General features: G+C 40.0%; 1 protein-coding gene across 1 annotated transcript in view; it reads left to right on the top strand.

The window, feature by feature from the left end:
* LOC122768189 (serine/threonine-protein kinase 4-like) overlaps positions 1-20,618 on the top strand; it is a 32,682-nt gene extending 12,064 nt beyond the window's left edge. Inside the window, exons 10-11 of the mRNA XM_044024001.1 lie at positions 11,692-11,843; positions 19,538-20,618. Coding sequence (XP_043879936.1) covers positions 11,692-11,843; positions 19,538-19,696 — 311 coding nt within the window. The 3' untranslated portion in view covers positions 19,697-20,618. The remainder of the gene's footprint in view (positions 1-11,691; positions 11,844-19,537) is intronic.
* The last annotated feature ends 946 nt before the right edge of the window (positions 20,619-21,564 follow it).

Raw genomic sequence — 21,564 nt, 5'->3', positions numbered from 1 at the left:
CTACTGGTCCTGACAATGTCTTTGTTTGACAGAAATAGAAATAAATAGGTAAGAAATACAAGAACTGTCACACACACTCAAACTTGTTTTTATTTGTTTTTAAAAACCCTTTTAAGTTGTGGGGCCCAGACAAAATGTCAAAATGTCCTCAAAGACAAGTTTGTAACTATTCTGAACCTTACACAAACACACACACACACAGTCTGGTTTCCAGGACTTCAGAGGACATTGCACTGACTTGCATTCATTTTGTGGAAACTGACAGTGGCCTTAACCATAATTAGTACTGTCCTAATCCTAAAACTTAACCTAACTCCCTTAACCTAACCTTACAACTTTTCTTCACCTTTAAATGTAGTAATTTACTTTATGGGGACTTGGTTTTTGTCCCCATAATTTGACTGTGTAAACAGATTTGGGTCCCCGCAACATGAGTAATACCTGGAGCACACACACACACACACACAGGCGCGTACGGTGGTGTCTCCTGTCTGATATCTGTGTATTGGATTAGCATGGATCTCCACCGCTGTTTAAACTGCATTAACACAGGAACATTCAGACTTCATAATTACATTACGGGCCTCTGTATCCTTCATTGGTGCATTTGTCTCTGTGTGTGTGCATGTGCAGGTGTGCGTGTGCGTGTGCGTGTGCGTGTGCGTGTGTGTGTGTGTGTGTGTGTGTGTGCGTGCGTGCGTGCGTGCGTGTGTGTGGGTCCAACACTAATTGGCCATGGTCTGAAGCTGAAGGGCCTCGGAGAATCAAGATTAGGTATTAGATCAGATATTGATCCTCTCTGAATGGAATAATAAAAGGACTTTTAATTCACACTGATTGCTCACTGAATCTCAATCACTACAAGCTACGTTTGAAACCTCACTCACTCACTCTTTGTCTCACTGAATGGACCAAGATATTCATGTTGGCAGCAGGATGACGTAACACTAAACAAAAACTTCTGTTACTGAACAAATCACAGTTAAACTGAAACCATGAGTGGATCAATCAGTTAGTTGATCAGAGTAGGAATTTTATTTACATTTTTTGATACTGCTTATCAGTCTGTCAACAGTATTCCTCAAGAACTCATCAACCACACAGAGCTTTAACAGAAAAGATCTTTGAGAGTTCGGCTGATCTTGGTTTCTCTGAATAATTGAAACAAGTTCTCAGATTTTTCAGCTTAAATGATAAATATTTTCTGGTTTGGTTGCGCCATGTAACAAAGAAAATGTTAATAGAAAGACACGCAGATCAACATTTTCTAATACTTTATGAAACAAACAAATACATTAAGTCATATTTAAAGATAAAGATGGATTATACAGTGTTAGATTCAGGGCCACTTCACCAAATTTTTGTGTTTCGCGGTATTATTGCATTTATCGTAAAAAAAGCTTTAAATTCTTAAAAGGTTTGTAAAATCTCCTGAAATTTGCTGGAAAAATCCAATTTTGAAATGAAACGGAACCAAGGATATTATAGTTAATTAGATTCCTTTTCTTCTTCCAGTACGTTCTGACAGCCTGTGCACAACCTCGCAAAGTTCTTTTTTAAAATTATATCTGAGGTTTATCTGCATAAAAACTGCGTTCTGGGAGCCCTGAAACACATTTTTAAACGGGTCCCAGCGTGGGGGGGAAAATGGTACCACCTGAGAAATATTAAGCTTTCTTTGTAACACCATTATCACCAACCTTAAAATACAGCGGTGTAAATAGACTCATCATCCTCCTCTTCCTCACATATACTTCACACACTGATATAGTGACATGAGATTAAGATGGAGTGAGAGATAAGGTGACTCAGATTATGATTATTTAATTTGTTGTTTTTGGTCCACTCTGATCACATACCCTGGTCGATACAGTAGAACAGTATTTCTGATCTTCCTCAAAGTACCACCAGAGGAAGCTCGCGTACCGTACCACAGTTTAAGAACCGTGGTGGTAGACGACCAATATGCTACTTTGGGAAAAGTGCTGATGTCGTAATCCCGCCTCTCTCTCGTGCTCTCTGTTGTCGGTGTCTTGAGTTTGAATGAATGATAACTTGTGTTTCCGTAGTTGCTCTGACTTCTTTGTCCTTTTCTGTGATTTTATTCATTGTGTGCGTACGTAGGTACAGGCTTGGCATGTGCACTAAAGCGTTGAGAGTCGTTTTTGGAGTTTTCGTGTGTGTGAAGTAATTTCCGAAACGATGCCGTGTTTATGGAAACCTTTTCCAAAACAATAAAGGAAAATATAGTTTGTAAGTTTTGGTCCGCGTCCGTGTGGATAGTGCCCTCCACAGATCGAAGTTCCTGATCACATTTTATCATCTGTAATCACAGTTAGAGGGTGGGTCAAAAATATCGATTTGGTGATATATCGTCATCCTTCCTCAAACGGTACGATAATAATGGATACACCAGGTCAAATATCGATATTTTAATTCACAAATTAAGACGCTCTAAAGCAAACATTCCTTGCCAGTTTTGCTCGCCGGGCAACACTACTTCATGTCTCCTCACGGTGGTGCTGCTCAAATGAATGAGGGTAAACTTGGGTGGTTACCTGGCCAGATGCTCCGTCCACGTTCAATACATAGACTTTATGACCTTTGCTGGAAATAAACAGGCTTCCCCTTCAAGTCACAGAATATGAATGATTTTCTCCATTCACCAATATACCAATGATGGAAATTCACTACATTAAACCCACTGTGAGTTGTTTTTTTTTGTGTGTTCAAAGTACGGACTCACAAATCTGTAGTATGAGATAGAAGCAGTTGTGTGTCAGTTTTTGTTTGCGCTGCACGATCAGCAGGCTGAAGTGAGGCTGAAGTGAGGCGGTTCAAACTTTCCTTTTGTTGTTTGAATGTAGAAGCAGCCATTATGTTGACTTAAATGAATTATTCAAATCAAGGCTCTTTGAGCCTCTAATCCTCCCATGCTTAAACGCTTGCAGCCATTACCGTCTTCTTTTTGCACGCACTCATTAAAGGCAGTAGTGTATCTTCTAAAACGCTCTTTGTGGGAGTTCTAGTTAAAGTGATTGAATAGCCGTGTACCTGCTCAGCTCACTCTCAATGTTATTAAAGTTTAATTTTGTTTTGGGAAGCTGCAGGAGCAGATGGCAGTCCTCTCCTGACTCCACTCTGGTTTGGCTTTCACCTTAAATTCAGATTTGTGTTTAGAGGCTGTAGCTGTGGTGTGACTCTGCGGAGAGACCGGAGCGTTTACGCTGCTGTGTTTGGAAGTCGAAATCCCACGTTACGCTTCCACCAAAGTCATGTTTATGAGTTTAGTTTCTACTTTTAATTTCACCAATTATCAAGTTTTATCTAAAAGGCTAAAACTTTCAGCAGTTCTGCCATTTACTGACTCCAAACTCCAGATAATTAATGAAAATAAAGCTGTTTATGTTTGAACATTCATACACAGGTGGGTTACGTTCTTAACAGCAGGAGAATCTCTGGAAATTATAGATGACAAAGATTTTGACCAAGATCTTACAGGTTGCCCTCTTAAGCTTTGTAAGCACATTCAGTCCTTGAATTTGATGGGATTGGTCCTGGAAAGTCCTTGAATATGATGTCAATCAAGGTGTTCCCACTGGCCCCGGGAGGCCAGAAAACTTGGTCTACCGTCTACAAATAGCCACCGGCATAGAAAACAACCCGGATGCTCTTTAATTCAGAGTGAGCGCAGACTACTTCCTGCAGTGATGTTGCTGCTGTGAGGTGGTTTGTGATGTGATGGTCAGAGGCAGAGAAGATGGAATCTGTCTGCAGCTTCGCTGTTCCAGTAAAAACATCACTGAGACCTCACTGTTCATTTCCAGTCCCTCATCACTGAGTCTCAGATGAGTCTCCGCTCTCACAATGTGGAAAACTGATCAAGACCTAAACATCACGAGAATCCGTTCATTAGGAACGGTGGGTGTGGCAGTGGCTAAGCTAATTAAATAACAACCAAAATAAACCTACTCCTTTGTCACTGCTCAAATAAGCTGTGAGGGAAAAATAGATAATATTCACTTAAATTAGCAGCAAAAAGGTCAAATATAAAATTATTCATGCACTTTCTTTTGTAATACCTTCTCAGTAGTCTCAGTTTATTCTACCACTTTAGACTCACTAATTTCAGGAGTCTCTCAGTTTCACTGAAACCAGCTGAAGACAATGATTTATTTGGCAAATATATACATTTTTTTTTCCATCTGGTAAAATATAACGGTGTAATGAAAACAAATAATACAAAAAAAAAAATAGCTTAATTTTAGTAACCACTGATAAAACAACACTCAGCAATTTCAATAAAAAAAGTTAAATGCACAAAACGAAACAAAAGTTATTTTTCAGCGACATAAATGTAGATCATCAATAAAGGCGTTAGGCATTGGCTTTATCCTTCTGATACAGATTTACAAAAGAGAAAATTTCACTGAAAAAAAGAAGGAAGCTTTTCTCACTGCAAGTACAACTACATAATGATACCTAACGTGTGACAGAAAAAACAGCATCATTAAAAATCTACACTTCATTCAGTAGCATAAACACACAAGATGCGAGTAACACTGCTCACTGACTTTCCTGCCTCTCCACAGGGGTTGGCATGGCAACCAGCAAAGCACAGTGGGTCACAATTTATAGGACTGTGAAGCTCACTTGGGAAGAAGCTTTGGCCAGTCGGATAATGGCCACACTTGCCTGACAACACCACACACTAACCTTAAATCAAAGACTGGGCTGTTACAAGTACGACCTACTTCCAGCCGATTATGTTGAAAAATGGAAACTGGGAAAACCTGCTGCTGGGTTCCTGGAACACTTACTGCCCTGAGACCAGGCTCCTGGCAGCATGAGCCTGTGCAGAGGAACCTGGTACTAGAAATGATGAATAATCCATCATTAAGCGACAATATTTGAAATACACTTAGTGTTTGAATGAAAACAAACTATAGAGCTACACAACACAACACAGGTGGTTTTTTTGCTATCAAGGTTTTGGAGAAGAGTGAAGAAGGATCTGGAGTTTGTGATGAGTTAAGTTTAAGGAATATTTTTGAATATACCAGATATAAAATAATATAATAATAACATAATATAAATCTGTTATAAAATGTAACCAACTTGGGGTCAATATTTTATTACTCAAAAAATAAAATAAAATTAATGACCTACATTAAGGGCTACCTACTTAGTTTCTCAACTAATTGATCAATTGTTTGGTCCATAAACTATTAAAAATGTTGATCACCGTTCCCCAAACCTTAGAATAAAGATTTTGCCCTGCTGCAGAGTTCATTTAGTATTTTGTGTACTTGATATAAATGTACTTCATTGTACAACATAAATAATTAGAACTAAAAATAGAAGTCAAGGAGGTAGCAGCCTATTTAGCCTACTGTTGTAGTCATTAGTCATATTGTTGTTGTTTTTTTGCCGATATCCGATAAAACATTTTAAAGCCAATATCTGCCAATGTCGAAATAGGGTCGATATTAATCGTGCATCCCTAGAGCAGATGTCGCAATGGTTCCACCATTTTTGCTAGCCGTGCTGCAAGCCGTTAGCAGCTAGGCCCCTGGAGCCTCCATATAATTTGCTTCTCCACATGGTGGATGGAGGCAGCCATGATCTGATGACGCCCATAGGTTGCTAATTGTCCTGCAGCAGCCGATTAATCAGCAAAAATGATGGACCTGTTCACCTATAATGGATACTTAGGGATGTGGTGTTGGTACTGGATACCAAAAAAGTGTTATTGAGCCGCCCTTACTTTAATATCACGTGTGGATACACTGGTCTGTGTTTTGGGGCGCTTAGCTAAAGATAACACTTAGTGCACCCCAAGGATACTTTTGAGATTCTCTGAATTAGCAGCTGTGGCTCAGCAGGGGAACTGGAGGGGCTGAGCTTCAACTCGGCTAAATGTGGATCATCTTGGATGTCATGTCTTCTGACTGCTTACTCTGAGGTTTAGGAATGTTCCAGGTTATTGCGATTGTTAAAAAAAAAAAGAAAAGAAATCCATCACGCCTACACCTCATTGACACTTAGTTTTTATATTAAACTTATGGTTACGGTACAGTCTCTGTATTCCATTAATTGTTTGTCCGTTTATATAACTTGATTATCAGCCATAAATAAATTAAAAGTACATGCATAAACCAGTCTATCTAAATATCCTTTTAGTGTGACATAAGATTGTCCACATCCACTGGTTTGACTTAACTGTGAAATTAAAACAAGGCTTAGGAGTAACATAATGCCAAAAATTGGAAAAAAAAACATAATGAACAGTTGGAGGGTTAATCTTATAAACCGTAAATTTGAGAATGGAAACTGTTTTCTCTGTGTTCTCAGTGTGGCTGAATGTGACCACTCTCAGTTGTGTACATCCTGTGGGAGTGGAAACAACACAACAGCTTATTAAAGTTGTGAATCAAAACTCCGGGCATCGCTGATGCTCTCAGTGATTTGTTCCACTCATGGACCCATCTGGGTGAAATTAGTGATGCAGACAAAGAGTTTGTCCAATGTAATGACAACTGCCCGTTGTTTTAATTTAGCGGTTCATACTCGTCAGCAATTCCTCGCACGGCATTTGTTATTTTTGCTGTTTCATCACTGGCCAGAGTAGAAAAATGTATCGAGACAAACTCCCCAAAGCGAGCAGCGAAAAGAGCTGCTGGATGTCCTCCATTCTTTTCTGTTGCGTTCAATGTCGTCGTTCATTGTCCTATGACGTCGCGCTGCACCGTCATGGGCACAGCCTACACCCCGCCTAAAGTTATTCTCACCAACTGTACAGCATCTGTGACTAGTTTGTTCAGAATCAGCTGTTTATCACAGATTGTCTGACGCGATTTATTTCCGTCCAGTGTTGCATTCATTTTTCACCAAGATCTTGATTATTGATATTGATGATGGGAGAGTCGGGCCACTGAGCAAAGCCTTCTCCAGCACATCCCAAAGATTCTCAGTGGGGTTGATGAATCCTGGCATTGTCATCTTGGAATATGCCTGTGTCATCAGGGAAGAGAAAAATGCATTGATGGAATAATCTGGTCATTCATTATATTCAGGTAGTCAGCTGACCTCATTCTTTGGTCACATAATGTTGCTGAACCTAGACCTGACCAGCCGCAGCAACCCCTTACCTATTTGCTTAGTTAAGGACTTTTTTTTTGGCCAGGCAGTGCATGTACCAATGCTATTTCCGTTACAGACGGACACATCCTGGTCAAACCAGTGTTCCTGGAGTTGAAATCCCTCTATTAATCTAATCAAGCTCTCCTTATAAATTTTATAAAATCAACTGACAGCCTGTCAAGGAGAACTTTAAAGTATTAAAAATATGCCACTGTTATTATTAAGCAGGGTGTGTGTTATTGATCTCGCAAACTTTGAAAGGACGTTCTTTTCTGCCAAACCAGCTCTTAAACTGATTGAACAGTTAATCGGGAATTCACTGAGGGCACTGGATTGGCTGTTGGTTGATTGATTTTCTCTCTGGTGAGATGTTAAGCCTCATGTTTAATCACAGAGATCAATTTATTACCTCGTACAGAGATCCTAAACTCATCCAGCCCAAGAGTTCAGCCAAGCCTGCATCCTCCTGTGAGGAAAGCAGCAGGGGATGGTGTGTTAGTTTGGCTTTGCTTCAGTGCTACTGTGTGTCTTTGTTATATAAGAGAATATAGTTGTTTTCAGACAGGAACTCATGAATATGTCTGTACATTTGGCATTTTTACAAAGACTGGGTGAAACGTGTTCACAGCCTACTAGGGCTGCCACAAACCATTATTTTGATAGTCGACTAATCATCGACTATTTTTTTCGATTTGTCGACTAATCGGATCATACGTAAATTGAATGTATAACATACAGTTTATTGTTATCTTATATAACAATCATTAGTCCAAAGTCAAAGTATCTCCATTTGTCTCCCTGAGGAGAAATTTGTTTTGGACGATGAGAGAAAATTGCTGCAAGAGTTACAACAGAACACTAAACAAGCACAAGGTTAAAACAATTACAAGACAATGTACAGTAAAACATTTAGGCTACTCAAGGAGCTGTGCAAGTTGCAAAAAGTACCATTCTCCATACGTGTTCTCCCATACATACCTTACAAACACTCATACCTACTTCCATAAGCATCCACCTGGTAATACCATATCGAAGAATTCTCTATTGTTCTCTATTGTTCTCTACTGACTCTGTTGTTGCTCTGTAAAAGATGAACATAATATTTTTACAGACCCAAAACACTCTAAGTCTGCGCATGAAGTGGAGACGCTGGTGAATTCTGTTTGTTACATGTGTGCGCCAATTTAGGTCATTATCAATATGAACTCCAAGATATTTAAAGGAAGACACCTGCTTGATGTCATGACCATGAATGGCCACAGGGCTCTGATCTCCAGCTGATCTGGGGTCTACCGGCATTTCCACAGTTTTGCTTGTGTTAATATGAAGTTGGTGTGAATCGCACCAATTGACAAACGTATCCACAGCAGATTGGTGGACACTTGTATTGCTTTCTTTAGTAAGCAAACTGAGAAGGTTAGTGTCATCTGAAAATGTTGCTATAAATTGGTTTGGCTCAGAGCTGGTGCAGTCATTGGTGTTTACAATGTAAACAAAAAAGGTGAACTGACACACCCCTGGGGGGCGCCAGTACTGCACACTGCTGGATCTGACAGGGCGGAGTTAAACTTCACCTGCTGTGGCCTGTTTGACAAGAAGGAGTGATACTACCTGATTAAAAAGGAATTTACATTTAGCTGAACTAGTTTCCTAAACATGATATCTGGCTGGATTAGATTAAAAGCAGAACTAAAATCAAGGTGCTTCAGAGTGAGGTGCATTATTGTTAATATCACGTGTAGTGCAATTTTTTTGTGTAAGCAAATTGGTATTTATCTAGCATTAGTTCATCATCTGTGTGGAGTTTCTCTATCATAAGCTTCTCCATTGTTTTAAAAACATTAGAGGTAATAGCCACTGGCCACTGGTCATTGTTCTCTTGGGGACATGCCTTTCTGGGTACTGGAATAATAATAGATGTTTTCCAGAGTTTTGGAACTGTGTATGTGTCTATAGAGAGCTGGAATAGTTTATGCCAGGCTGGTGACAGTTCTTCTGCAAAGGTTTTTAAAAGAAAAGCAGACAGGTTGTTTGGGCCTGTTGCTTTGGTTGTTTGTATGTTGATGTTTGTATGAACACCTTGGTAACAGTGTGCGGTTCAATTATGATTCTGTCCAAGTTCACATTACAAATTACATTCTCTAACACTGCAGCACATTCCCTGATATTGTCAGTATTAAAACGCATATACAAATTGTTCACTTTCATTGTGTGCAAACAGGGGCTTCCTTTTTATGTCCATGTTGGTCATTTGTCTGATAGAGTTCCAAAGTATCTTTATGTTTGATTTTAGCAGATCTTGTTCTGCCCGTTCTTTGTACTGCTGCCGAGCAGCCCTCATTTGCAGATTAAGGTCTTTTTGTGCAGCCCGGACTTCCGCTTTATTTCCAGACTTGAAGGCTGTTTTCTTCCGGTTAATGCATTCCTTAATGCCTTTTGTAATATATGGTTTATATTAGGGTATCGTTTAACAGTTTTCTGGGGTATAACAATACAGTCAATACAGAAAGATATGTAGGCAGTAATTGATTCAGTGGCACTGTCAATGTCTGAAGCTTTCAGCTTGAAGTGTTTGAGGTATATGCTAACTAAAAATTAAGACAATTAAGGTGATAGTTCATTAAACCTTTAATGAAATTTGCATGTAGCAACAAACAACTGTAGCATAAAGTGCAAACAGCTGAGTAAACGGATAAGGCACTGGCCTAAACAACACAAAAATAAATAGGCCTACTTAAGGTTTTTCTTTCATTTTTCTTTGGCATCAAACATGGCTACAATGAGGTAGGCACTTAAGGAATTATTAAAGTTTTGGTCTCACGGACTCAACACAAAAGTGAATTTTGTGCTCACAACTGTATTCAACTCTACTACACTGTTATAACGTTACAGAAAACACATGAAATATGTGTGAGCAATCGTCATCGCTAATGTTAACGTTTACAGCTAAAAATATGAGTAAGTAGTAAGTTAGCAGGTGCTCGTGCATCGCACTTGTGCTGCCGTGAAAGACAAGTTCTGTCTTGCAGATACTGCATTGCACACCGTTTTCTTTTTCTTTCTTAAAATGCTCCCACACTTTTGAGCTCTGTTGCCACCGGGTAGCCATAATACCACAGAGTCCGTCTGGTATAACTTCCGGTGACATCACGGCTGACCCAGATTACCGATACTGCGCATGTGTGTCAAGGACAGAAAGGCAGATGCGGCAGTGGAAGGTGCCGCAGCAGTTTTGAGAGAGAAAACAAAGTTTAAAAAAAAAAGACGCGTCAACTATTAAATTAGTTGTCAACGATTTTAATAGTCGACATAATCGTGACTAGTCGACTAATCGTGGCAGCCCTACAGCTTACTAGAACCTTATCTAAAGATTAAAGAGCACCTGAACGTCACATGACTCGATTTACGCATACTGCCATGTTGGAAGGAAAAGCTTCTGAGAAATTAAAATGAAAGCTACCAGTGGCAGATTGAAGCGTTAATAGTTCACAGTGTGAGAGATTGAGCAATTATCCCAGAACCTGACTGACTGAGTACAGTATGTCTGATCCTTTCAAAACCACCGTGTGCTTCCAGATTCAAAGCTTCCCAGTCTGTAGTAAAGGACACATTTCAGGGAAAATTAACACAATATTTGTCAAATAAAATGAAGGTTTTATAATTGTTTGTCACCGGCAACGAGCACTTTTGATGCAAGCTAAATGTCTTTTAAGTTTCCTGTTATTTGCTCAACGGGAAGCTGCAAATCTGGATGCCCACGTCAGCGTCGTGATGAACATCAGTACCTGATATGAAGTCATCACTTTAGCCCCTTTTCCACTTATGGTCCAAGCCCCGGCACGGTTTTGGTTGTGTTTTCATTACAATATAGTGTCATCACTGCACGGCTCCTTGAAACGTCAGTGACATTTCCTTGGTAAGTGTTGGAGATTAACCCACGTTTTTAGGATCGTTAAGTCTTTTTAACTCATCTACAGTTCGGCATTGTTTGGCTTGATTCTTGTGTCGGACCTCCTGCTCATGCCTCTTCCTGTGACGACACTCTGACCAATCAGTGGCCAGCACTTTGGCGACACCATGCATAGTATCGCCTCAGCTCGTTTGGAAGCTCGCCAGATACCATGTACCAGGTACTATCGATAATGGAAATGCAAAATAACTGTACTGTGTCGAAGTGAGTCGTTTTCCATCGGTCTTCAAAGCTTGAGTCTTTTTTATAGTGGTGCTCCTCCTCTGCTGTCCTTAGAATCTTTGGTCTCTGACTGACATCTGTCCAACGTCTCCACTTTTTATAAAAACAGCCGTTGAAGAGCTGAGTGGGCTGGTATATATGCTGCCGGTTGTCCATGTCTATGGATGTGAACAGCACTGCTATCCTGCCAAAAGGGTTTTGGGAACTGGCAGGAGAATCTCAGCAAAGACTCTTTAGAATATTTGTGTCCACATGTTCAGGTGTTAAAGCAGCTTATGTGATTTTAGCTTGTGTGAGTGTACAACAACCCTGTGCCACTTCTGTCTTGAAGTAAACGCTGGTGCTGTGTTTTACAGGGAGAGACGAGACGATGCAGCCGGCGAAGCCGTCCTTCCTCGAGTACTTTGAGCAGAAAGAGAAGGAGGCCAATGGTCGTAATGATGGAGGTGGAAGAGGAGACAACAAAGCAGACAACCGCAAACTGCCCTGTGAAGGAGACCTTGAAGTGGTGAGTCACAAGGAATACATATTGAAACCACTGACTAACATAATGAAGCTGTATAAACCTCCATGACAGATCACAGAGATGGTAAAAAGCAATTAATGTGACCACAGCTCTCTTTTCTGTTGACCTCTCACTGCTGAAGTTGCCAAACTAACATTAGCTGGTTGACCGAAGCATAAGCAGTCTGACATTACCAGACTCGGAAAGACACAAACATGTTGTTGTTGTGTATCATACTCAGACTAAACCATGACACTGGAAAGTTCATTGTTTCTCACTCTATTTTAAAAAAATTAGTCTTAAAGCCAGGACCGGGCGATAAATCAAATTTATCAAATAATTTGCATTTGTTTCTAATTAGTTTTTCATGAAAATTGGTCTTCTCTTTAACTTCCACTGCTCATGCGCCCTTTGGGCTCTGGTCGTTCAGATAAGATATTGTTTAAAGCCAGTCGAAGGTTTGCTTTTTTTGTGGCACTTTAACCCTAAGGCGAAGTTTTGTTCAACTCACACAAGGGAAAATAAAAACAAAATAAAAGTTAAACTTGTTTGATGTGAGAAAACCTGAGATTTTGTTTTTATTGCCCAGCTCTACTTAAAGCCCCATGTCAAGTAGATTAGCCCAGTTTAAGAACCAAGCTTGATGTAAAGCCAGATAATATAGATTGGTTGAATGTTAAAAATATGTTAAAAAATAATGTAAATAATGTTAAAACTTCACAATAAAAATTCCAGGTCAAAACTTCCTCAGGTGTGTCGGACTGGATCTCCGGGTCCTTCTCTGTAGAAACCTCTCATGTGTGGAGGAATTCAGGAACAGCCTCCTAAAACATTTAAGAACCCCTTATCTGAAGTCTTTTCTTTCATGAGTAAATTCCACTCTGTATTGTTGTTATAAATCGAGGTGAGAAATGCTCTGAGTGCCTTTTACGTTTCCCGGCAGCAGCAGTGAGTTAGAAAGCCGAGGCCGTTGGTCTCGCTCCAGGACATTTAAGCAGGACAAATGGCTGCTGCTGGAATTAAATATTAAATATGTGACCTTTTTAAATGTGAGGTGGTTTCTCTCACCAGCCCACAGCACTGCCTGTTCATGCTGTAGATGTTCAGAAGGTGCTGATGGTGGTGATTATTTTTTTAAAAAAGAGCGCAGAATCATCATTATTGTGGTGGTAAAACACTGTGAAATGTTCATTTCTGTGTTAGGAAATAGTGTTTAGTTGTTGTCTAATTGTGTGTGTGTGTGTGAGTGTGACACACACATGTACCGCGATTCAGATCTGTGTCAGTGTTCATTTGAAGATGTGACATTAACAGACAGTGACAGGTGACCACCGGCTGACCCTGACTTTCACTCATGTTTCCCTCAATCTTTAATACATTCAGAGCAGAAAATACACACACACACGTGTTGTTTTCAATAGGTCTACCTTTTATCACTGTGACAACTACATGTAGCAGATGTGTCGTATCACACATTGCACATTACCATCTACACTCCATCGCTGTGTATGGCTGAACAATTAATCGACATTTTATTGAAATCGCAACACGGCCTACTGCGATTTTCAAATTGCAGGAGGTGCAATATTTGTCAAACCAAAATATAATTTTAGATTAATTATTGTCTTGATCTACAGACGAAAGAAAGAGAACATCTTTGTTTCTCACAAATCTGCACAAAGATCACACAGTTATCATTTTAAATATGTTTTTCCAATGTTCCAATGTAAAAATTATTAAAAATGTTATTTAATTTGCATCATTAATAAAGAAAACAATACCTTGGCATTTCTAGCAAAAATGCTTTTTGAATATTTCATGGTATTATTTATTCCTCGATCACTCAAATTTTCTAAACTCGAGCACATGAGAGCTAGTGGAAGTCATGCAGGATTCACAGGGTGTTGAGCTAACGGGAGCAGCTAACAAGATGTAACCTCGGAATTTGTATCACTGCTACAAACACACTTATACTTCATTTAAAATAATAATTTTTACACACAATTAAACACTGTTTTACAGTTATGTCCTTTAAAAATTTATCACAGTTATGGAGGAGGAAATAAATAAGAAATCATAATATTTAAGAAGCAGAAGTTGCAGAACTATTCTGCTAAATTATTAGCAGAATAGTTGCTGATTAATTTAGTAATTGAAAAGTAAAAAAGCCAATTTGAGTTTGAGCTAATGCACAGCAGTAAAAAAGGACTACAATTTCATTAAATACAAAATGTAAACACATAATGTAATGTTAATCACTTAAAGTCGTCTTGGCCTTAGGGGATGTGTCTCAGGTTTGGACATGGAGACAATACCTGCGCAAAGAAAGTTGGATTTTATCACGTCTCATCAACAGTGGAAGTGAAAATTCCATTATACTTGCAAATGTGGGGATAAAAGCTAATTTCTTCAGGGTCTTTAATACTTTGAGGCAGCTTATTTGTTGACGCCGTCCTGACGACCGTGTTTAATTTTAGATCTGTCTACTCTGCTATTTTTGTATTCTGCTGTATTCCAGGTGTTTGTTAATGTCGTTTTCTGGGACAGAAAACGGCAGCTTTTTTCCGTTGGACACAGTCACTGAACGGGTTGTGATTCGACTCCCGATCGGCGGCTTTCAGCAGTGCTGTCGCTAAATACACCAGACTCCTCTGTTAAATATTTGAATTTTAGACATTTCCTTTGCCAAAGCTCCATTAATCATCTTTTACCTTTGTTGTGATTAGTGTCACCACAAGAAATCATAAAATAATAATGTTGGCAGCAAAGGTGTTGAGGGTGCATTAACATTTAAAATTGCATTTAAATAACGTTGCGTTTCAAACGTGGGCAGGCCTGATGTTGGTATTATTGTGATTTATACTGCGTTCCATTCCCATCAGAAGTCGCAACCGTGAGCGACGTGACCCATGAGTTCACCGCTTTCCAGTCGCGAAGTCATGGCTGGTCATTGTTAGCCATTTTTTTAGCAATATCTATTGACAACAACACTCCATGTGGTACTTTACACACACAAACACTGTGAAACAAATATGACAGAAGTGCCATTTACGGTAAAAGTAGCAGTGTTTGTATGGTGGCAGCCAAATTTTTCCATGCTTATTATTTACGATTATCATGATAATGAAGATTCATCACAATCAACTTATGGTCTTGTCCAAGTAACTGGAAGGACAACATATTGCTGTAGATATGTTGTATCAACAAATGCGTACAACAGGCAAGTTATATTTTCAATATTTTGGCCCCTGTTTATTGACACGTTATAGACAAATGAAGCAGTAGTTTATATAGTCTCTGTTGAAGTGGTATGTTGTTTAGCTCTGTTATCAAGGTAAAAAAAGAAACGTCAGATCACGATCGCTGGACAAACGCTGATATTTAGTGTCTTTTTCTTTCATCCATTGATGTGCTTTGACCGTGCGTCTTTGAACACGTGGTGGTACAAACCACTAACCTTCATTATTAATGAGGGCAAGTTGAGCAACCAATCCCCTTCATTGGCTCCACTCCACCCTCTCCCCTTTTCTATATTTATATTCTTCCCCTCTGTTGGTTTTATTCTGTGTCTCCTGTGTCCTTTGTCCTTTCATCCTCCCTCCCTCTCTCTCATCTCCAGTAGGCCTTATCTTACACATGATCTCAGAATGTTAAGCCCTTATGGTCAGACCTGGTTACTGAGCTTTCCGTGAGCCACTTGTTGTCAGACTATTTCATATTGACTTGTAAACCTCAACAGAAGTTGTTCCTTCCATTTTCATCCAAACTTGGAACTGGGAGTGACTTCAGCCCCGAATTCACCACGTTTCAGTTGAGAAGTCAGAAAAAAACATGGAAGCAAAAATATTGATTTGGTGATATATCGTAGTCCTGCCTCTATACGATTATAGATATACTAGGGCAAATATTGACATTAATTAAGGAGCTCTAAAGTAAATAGTCTCTGCCAGTTTCGCTCGCCGGGAGTCACTACTTCATGTCTCCTGTTGGCGGCACTGCTCAAATGAATGAGGTTAAACTTGGGTGGAAGTTACCTGGCTGAAGAAGAGGGAGTTTACAGCGGGGTGATGGTGGAGAAAGCTACATTACGAGATTTCTATGTTGTGAATAAATAGAAATCCTGCACTTTTAACTTTCCACGTTAACGTTTTGTTTTCTACAGTTGGACCTTGTGATGTATTGTCTCGCAAAATATTGATTATCACAGAATTGTTGTATCGTTTGCAGCCCTAAAAGGAAGTGATGACAATGACCATACTGTGATCCAGACAGTTTGATTAAGCTGCCAAGTACAGCAGTCTCTTGGATACAGGAAATCAATACATAAGTATTTTATGAAGTGAAAGTAGATTTTTCAAATCACTTTCTTGCATTTTTCAGGAAAAACAATGTACCTCCACAAGCAATATACCTCCTCTCTCTTTTTACAACCACTCTGAGCTCGTTCATTTCAGTTTTGTTTTTGAGTTTCACACTTGTGTTTTCTTTTAGATCAGCTCGTGTGTTTGTGGAAGACTGAGCGAGCATGAGAGCAGACTCTTTGTCAGCTGTTAGCTCCAATGCTAAATGTTTAATGTTAAGTGTTTTTGTGTTTTTCTTTTCAAGTACTTGTCAGACAAAACCCTGCAGCTGCTACAGTCGACTGGAAACAGTTAACTGATTTCTATAAGTAATATTCTATTTCTTTTGTGTTTTTATAGGTTCTTTATGACGACGTTCTGAATCTAATATCTGTTACTGTGTGTTTTAACAACAACAGTGTTGACAACGTCATTTCTGTTTTGTATTTATTGCGTTTTTTATGTTGAGTGTAGTGGCGGGTTTCCACCGGCTCGCCTGACCTCGCCACAACACAGGTAAGTTATGTTCCCACTAGTGATAGTACCTGCTACCAGGTACTTTTTCTAGTACCTGCTCTGGCGAGGTTCCAAGCGCACTGAGTAGGTACTAGGTGTGACGTCGTCAGACTGCTGACCACTGATTGATCAGAGTGAACCATGACGTGCCAAGGCTAGGTGAGCTGGGACCATAGGCGGACAAAGGGCTTAATACTTTGATTATTTGACATACAAATGTCAGGATTGTAAAGGAAAAGTCACAATCTGAGAAAACCTCTTCAAAGAAAACAAAACCTGAATGAAAACCAAATTTTTACAAACCCCAGAATCCTTTATCATTGTTCAGGGTTGTATTTATTTATTTAAAGGGAAATAAAGTTAAGGAAGGTCATGTTAAATTGAGTAACAATTGCAACTAATGTTTTTAGATTATGTCTAATGTCAGTCACAAACTGTGGGAACATCTTCAAAGCAAACAAACGAGCTGAAGCAGAATCAAATTTGGACTTTTGGAGAACGACACATTTTCATTTGATGATCAAATCATTCATATTTAACGATTGACTTGAAATTTAACAAAACACGAAACGTCAATTGCTTTCCAACAAAACCTAATTACGACGCAGTAAACACAAAATGTATGTATATGTATAAGCTAAAAGTTTCTATGTTTAGTTTTGGAGAGGATCAATCATTCCAGATAATTTTTACTCGTAGCTCTGAACCAGTTTCACATCATTGAAACAAACTATTTTCTAAAAAATGATTGGAGGTTACTTTGACCCCGGTGTCGTCCTGTTGGAGGACCTATGTCCGTTCTCTGACAACTGGTCCAGGACGCCAGTGTTATTTTAGCTCCATTGATTGTGGGTAATAAATAGCCCGGGAGGGAAGTGCTGCTGGTAAAAGGCAAGAGGGGGGTAAACCCCTCAGGGAGAAGCTGAAGCAGGAGACAGGTCCCTATGAAACCCTCAGAGAGAGAGAGGGGAGGAATAAATGTCAATCTCTGCAGCATTTGAAAGTGTCTGAAATAGATTCACTTTTCAGACACCTTAGTTCGCGCCGTTCATGCGTGAAGTATTTTTAGGTGGTTAAAGATTTTCTTAAGTGTCCTTAATGGACTCGGTGCCGATTGATTTCAAGTCATGAGATTATGTATTGATTTCAAGTCATGAGATTATCTGTGCACACAGAAATGAAGTCATTATTAGTACACAAGGATTTGCACCTTCATATGCAGCTCTGAGGTCACTTCCTGTTGATTACTGCCCCTGTTCTGAAGTTACACTGACTCTTAAGACCTAAGATAAAAATGTAAAACAAAAAATTCTGTGTATCACATGTTTCACTAGGGGTGGGTATCACAGGGTATCTCACGGTCCACGATACCAATAATATCACGATACAACGATTCTGTGATAATCAATATATTGCAAGACTACATAGAGAACAAAGTGCATTAAGCACTGAACGTGGATGGAGCTCTTAACGTAGCTTTCTCCACCTTTATCCCTCTTTAAACTCCACTTCGGCCAGGTAACTTCTTGGGCGGAAGTTACCTTCATTTATTTAGAACCCATGAAAGTTGGGGTTACTCTTGTACCCCAAGGGAAGGGTGCCAACAGAATGGAAACGGCTGAATTTTTTGGTACTATTCCTAATGGAAAAAATGTGTACCTTACTGTACCTTCTTTGTGGGAGAAGAATATTTGTTCCACAGTTGGAGAATTATGTTTCTGTTTCGTTTAAATGGTCTAAAATGACTCTATCGGACTGTTATTGGTATCAGTTGATTTGGACACGAAAAGTAGCATTGTGCCATCACTACTTCTAAAGCACTTTTCTGAAGTCGCAATTACAGAGAATTGTAGGTGTTGAAATTTTCTTTTTTTGTCCTTGAACACAGGCAGTATTTTCAGTATTCGTAAGCTTCAGGCCGTTCTCTAATGGCACATTTCCACCGGCTCTACTCGCCTTGCCACGCCACGGTTTGAGTAGTGTTTCCACTAGCATAGTACCTGGTACCAGGTAGTATTTTTAGTACCTGCTCCGGCGAGGTTCCAAGCGTGCTTAGTAGTAGGTACTATGCGATGATTGGTCAGACTGCCGGCCGCTGACTGGCCAGGGTCCCGTCACAGGAAGAGACGTCCCACACACAAATCAAGCCGAACAGCGCCGAACTGTAGATCACTTAAAACTACTTAATTATCCTTAAAACTTGGGTTAATGTCCAATAACTACCAGGGAAACCTCTATATTTAACAGGAGTCTTTTGAAGTGGAGTGGTGTATTTAGGGACAGCGCCGCTGATGGCGAGCAGCATCACAGACCGCTGCCGCTGTAGTCTGTGGAGTAGGAGGCTGTGCTCTGGAGACGTGTGGACAGAAATTACATTACATTACATTACATTACATTACCCAAATGTTTAAATGCACTTTTGTAAGTCACTTTGGATAAAAGCGTCTGCTAAATGACATGTAATGTAATAATGGACAGAAATCAAGCCGAACAGTGGCAAATTGTAGATCAGTTAAAACTACTGAACAATCCTAAAAACATGGGTTAATCTCCAACAACTACAGAAGTAAAGTCACTAGTCATTGCAGTTTCACTCAGCCGTGCAGTGATGACTCCGCCCACATTAAGTAGGTACTTTTTTTGTAGCGGAGATGCGACCTAATCAGAGCCGGTGGAAATGTGCCATAATGTCAGCTCTTAGATTTGGGGCAGCCCATGGCCAAGTGGAAAGGAACTTGGCTTATAACTGGAGGGTTGCCACCAGGTCAAAGGGCTCGGGTTACCCCTGAGCAAGGTACCCTATAAAAACATTAATATGATGCCTCATGTGTGTCTGTTTAGGTCAGCACGTGGTCGGTGGAGGAGCTGCGGCTGAGACTCGCCTCCCTGGACCCTCAGATGGAGCAGGAGATTGAGGAGATCCGTCAGCGCTACCAGTCCAAGAGGCAGCCCATCATGGACGCCATCGAGGCAAAGAAACGGCAGCAGCAGAACTTCTGAGGAGCCCACCGAGCTCCTCGCACCAGCACCTGCTCAACGCAGCAGGTTTGTGAATTGACACTCGAAGGTGGTGCTGACGTTTCAGTCGCCTCTAAACTGGTCCGAGAGACGATACGGGTGGGTGTGATGTCTAAATTTTGGAAACTGAGAAAACATCCGACGATTGTCAAATCACTGAGTTTGTAAAAACGTTTCTGTTCTGACAGATTTTTATTGAAGCCTTCGATCCTTTTCTGAGACGATAGTGGAGAACGTCTTTTGATATTGTCAGCTGATCTGCATTCATCAGTTTCTCTCCACTCTTAATCTCGTAATCTACTTCCTCTTGTGGTAGATTTACTTGCCGACTGTTGAGTTTAGAGGTACGCTTCACTTACTTCCTCTCCTTGTCTGCTCGACTTCTCAGTTTTTCCACTCCGTTTTCTTCTCTTGAAAGGTTTGTGGGGTAAACACACAAAAAAGTTGAATTTATTGAATTATTTGTTTGTTTCTGCACACGTCTGCGCTTTTGTGTCACAATTCAGTGTTTGTCAGTGTGAAAAATGACCCCATGAATTTTGCTGTGCATGTTTTACTTTCACCAGGTTTGTGTTTAAAAAGGTTTTTTTTCTTTCTTCTTTTTTCTTTTGGCTTCTTCTTCTTCTTTAGGGGTCGCTACAGTGGATTATCCACATTTGATTTGATTTGCTAAAGATTTTCTACATGGGAGGCCCTTTTCTGACACAACCCTCCCATATATCTGGGCTTGGGACAATTTAGAGTGTCCACTTAACAATTAGCACATGGGGATTGGGTGCCTTGCTCAGGGGTACCACAGCCCTTGACCTGGTGGGGATACAAATCGGCAACGCTCTGGTTACAAGCCCTATTCCTGTCCGCCATGGGCTGCCCCAAGAGTTTATAAAACTATTTTATAAATCTAGTACATGTCTAACTTTTCTGATGTAAAACCATATTTTTCTATCCATTTTATAGCTGTTTTTTTACATAAAACATTCTTCTTCACTGTGCAGCCAAACTTCAGAAACTAAAATTGCAATATCAAGCCTGCTGTCATTATCACAAAACCTTAAAGCAAAGAATTGTTTCTTCAGTAAAAGTTAAATAATGCTGCACTGGAGCACTCAAACATACAGTATGTCAGGCTAACCGTTGTTAGCCATTGTTACAAATACCAACACTTTTACACTCTCAGCAGCATAGCAACAATGTTAACGCATAAACATTTGAACAGTAGTATGTGAACAACCGAATGAATGTGAAAAGAAACAGTAAAAGTAGCAGAGTGTTTTAACTGTAACTGTCACCGCTGTACAATTCCAACGTCCGACTACAACTGGAACGCACAATGAACCGTGTCATGAAAATGAGGCCGTCTGGATTTACTTGGATTTTGTGGCTGTGAGTTCTTCTGCTTCCTTTCTCCAAGATAACTTTCACTTTCCATATCTGGCAGTTATTCAAGCGTTTAGGTATCAAAGTAGTGAGAAGATGTGACGCACCGGTGAATCTTTGTCTGTGATTGGGCGGTCGTTCAGAGGGGCTACCGTAATGACTCTATTTCTCGAGATATCACAAACGGTGTACGAGCGATGGTAATAGTATGGTGACGACAGGACGGTAACAGAAGCGTTAAACCTGGTCTCACCTCGGTCCAACCACCCAGTCAGTAACATGAATTCATGACTTGTTGTTTGTTCAGTGGTTGAACCTGTAGACATGAAGTCAAGCTTAATTTAGCCTCCTTCATTCTATTTCAAGAGTCTCTTATATACTGCTCTGACACGATTCCTCAACTCTGAAATCATGTGACGTGAACTTTAGCTGTAAAGGATTCAGAGTCAGATTATGCCAGTCTGTGTTTGACC

The sequence above is a fragment of the Solea senegalensis genome, linkage group LG4 (assembly GCF_019176455.1).
Source record: "Solea senegalensis isolate Sse05_10M linkage group LG4, IFAPA_SoseM_1, whole genome shotgun sequence".
In the NCBI taxonomy this organism is placed as follows: Eukaryota; Metazoa; Chordata; class Actinopteri; order Pleuronectiformes; family Soleidae; genus Solea; species Solea senegalensis.
Note: the sequence above shows the minus strand (reverse complement) of the source record. Positions and strands in the feature narration are given on the sequence as shown.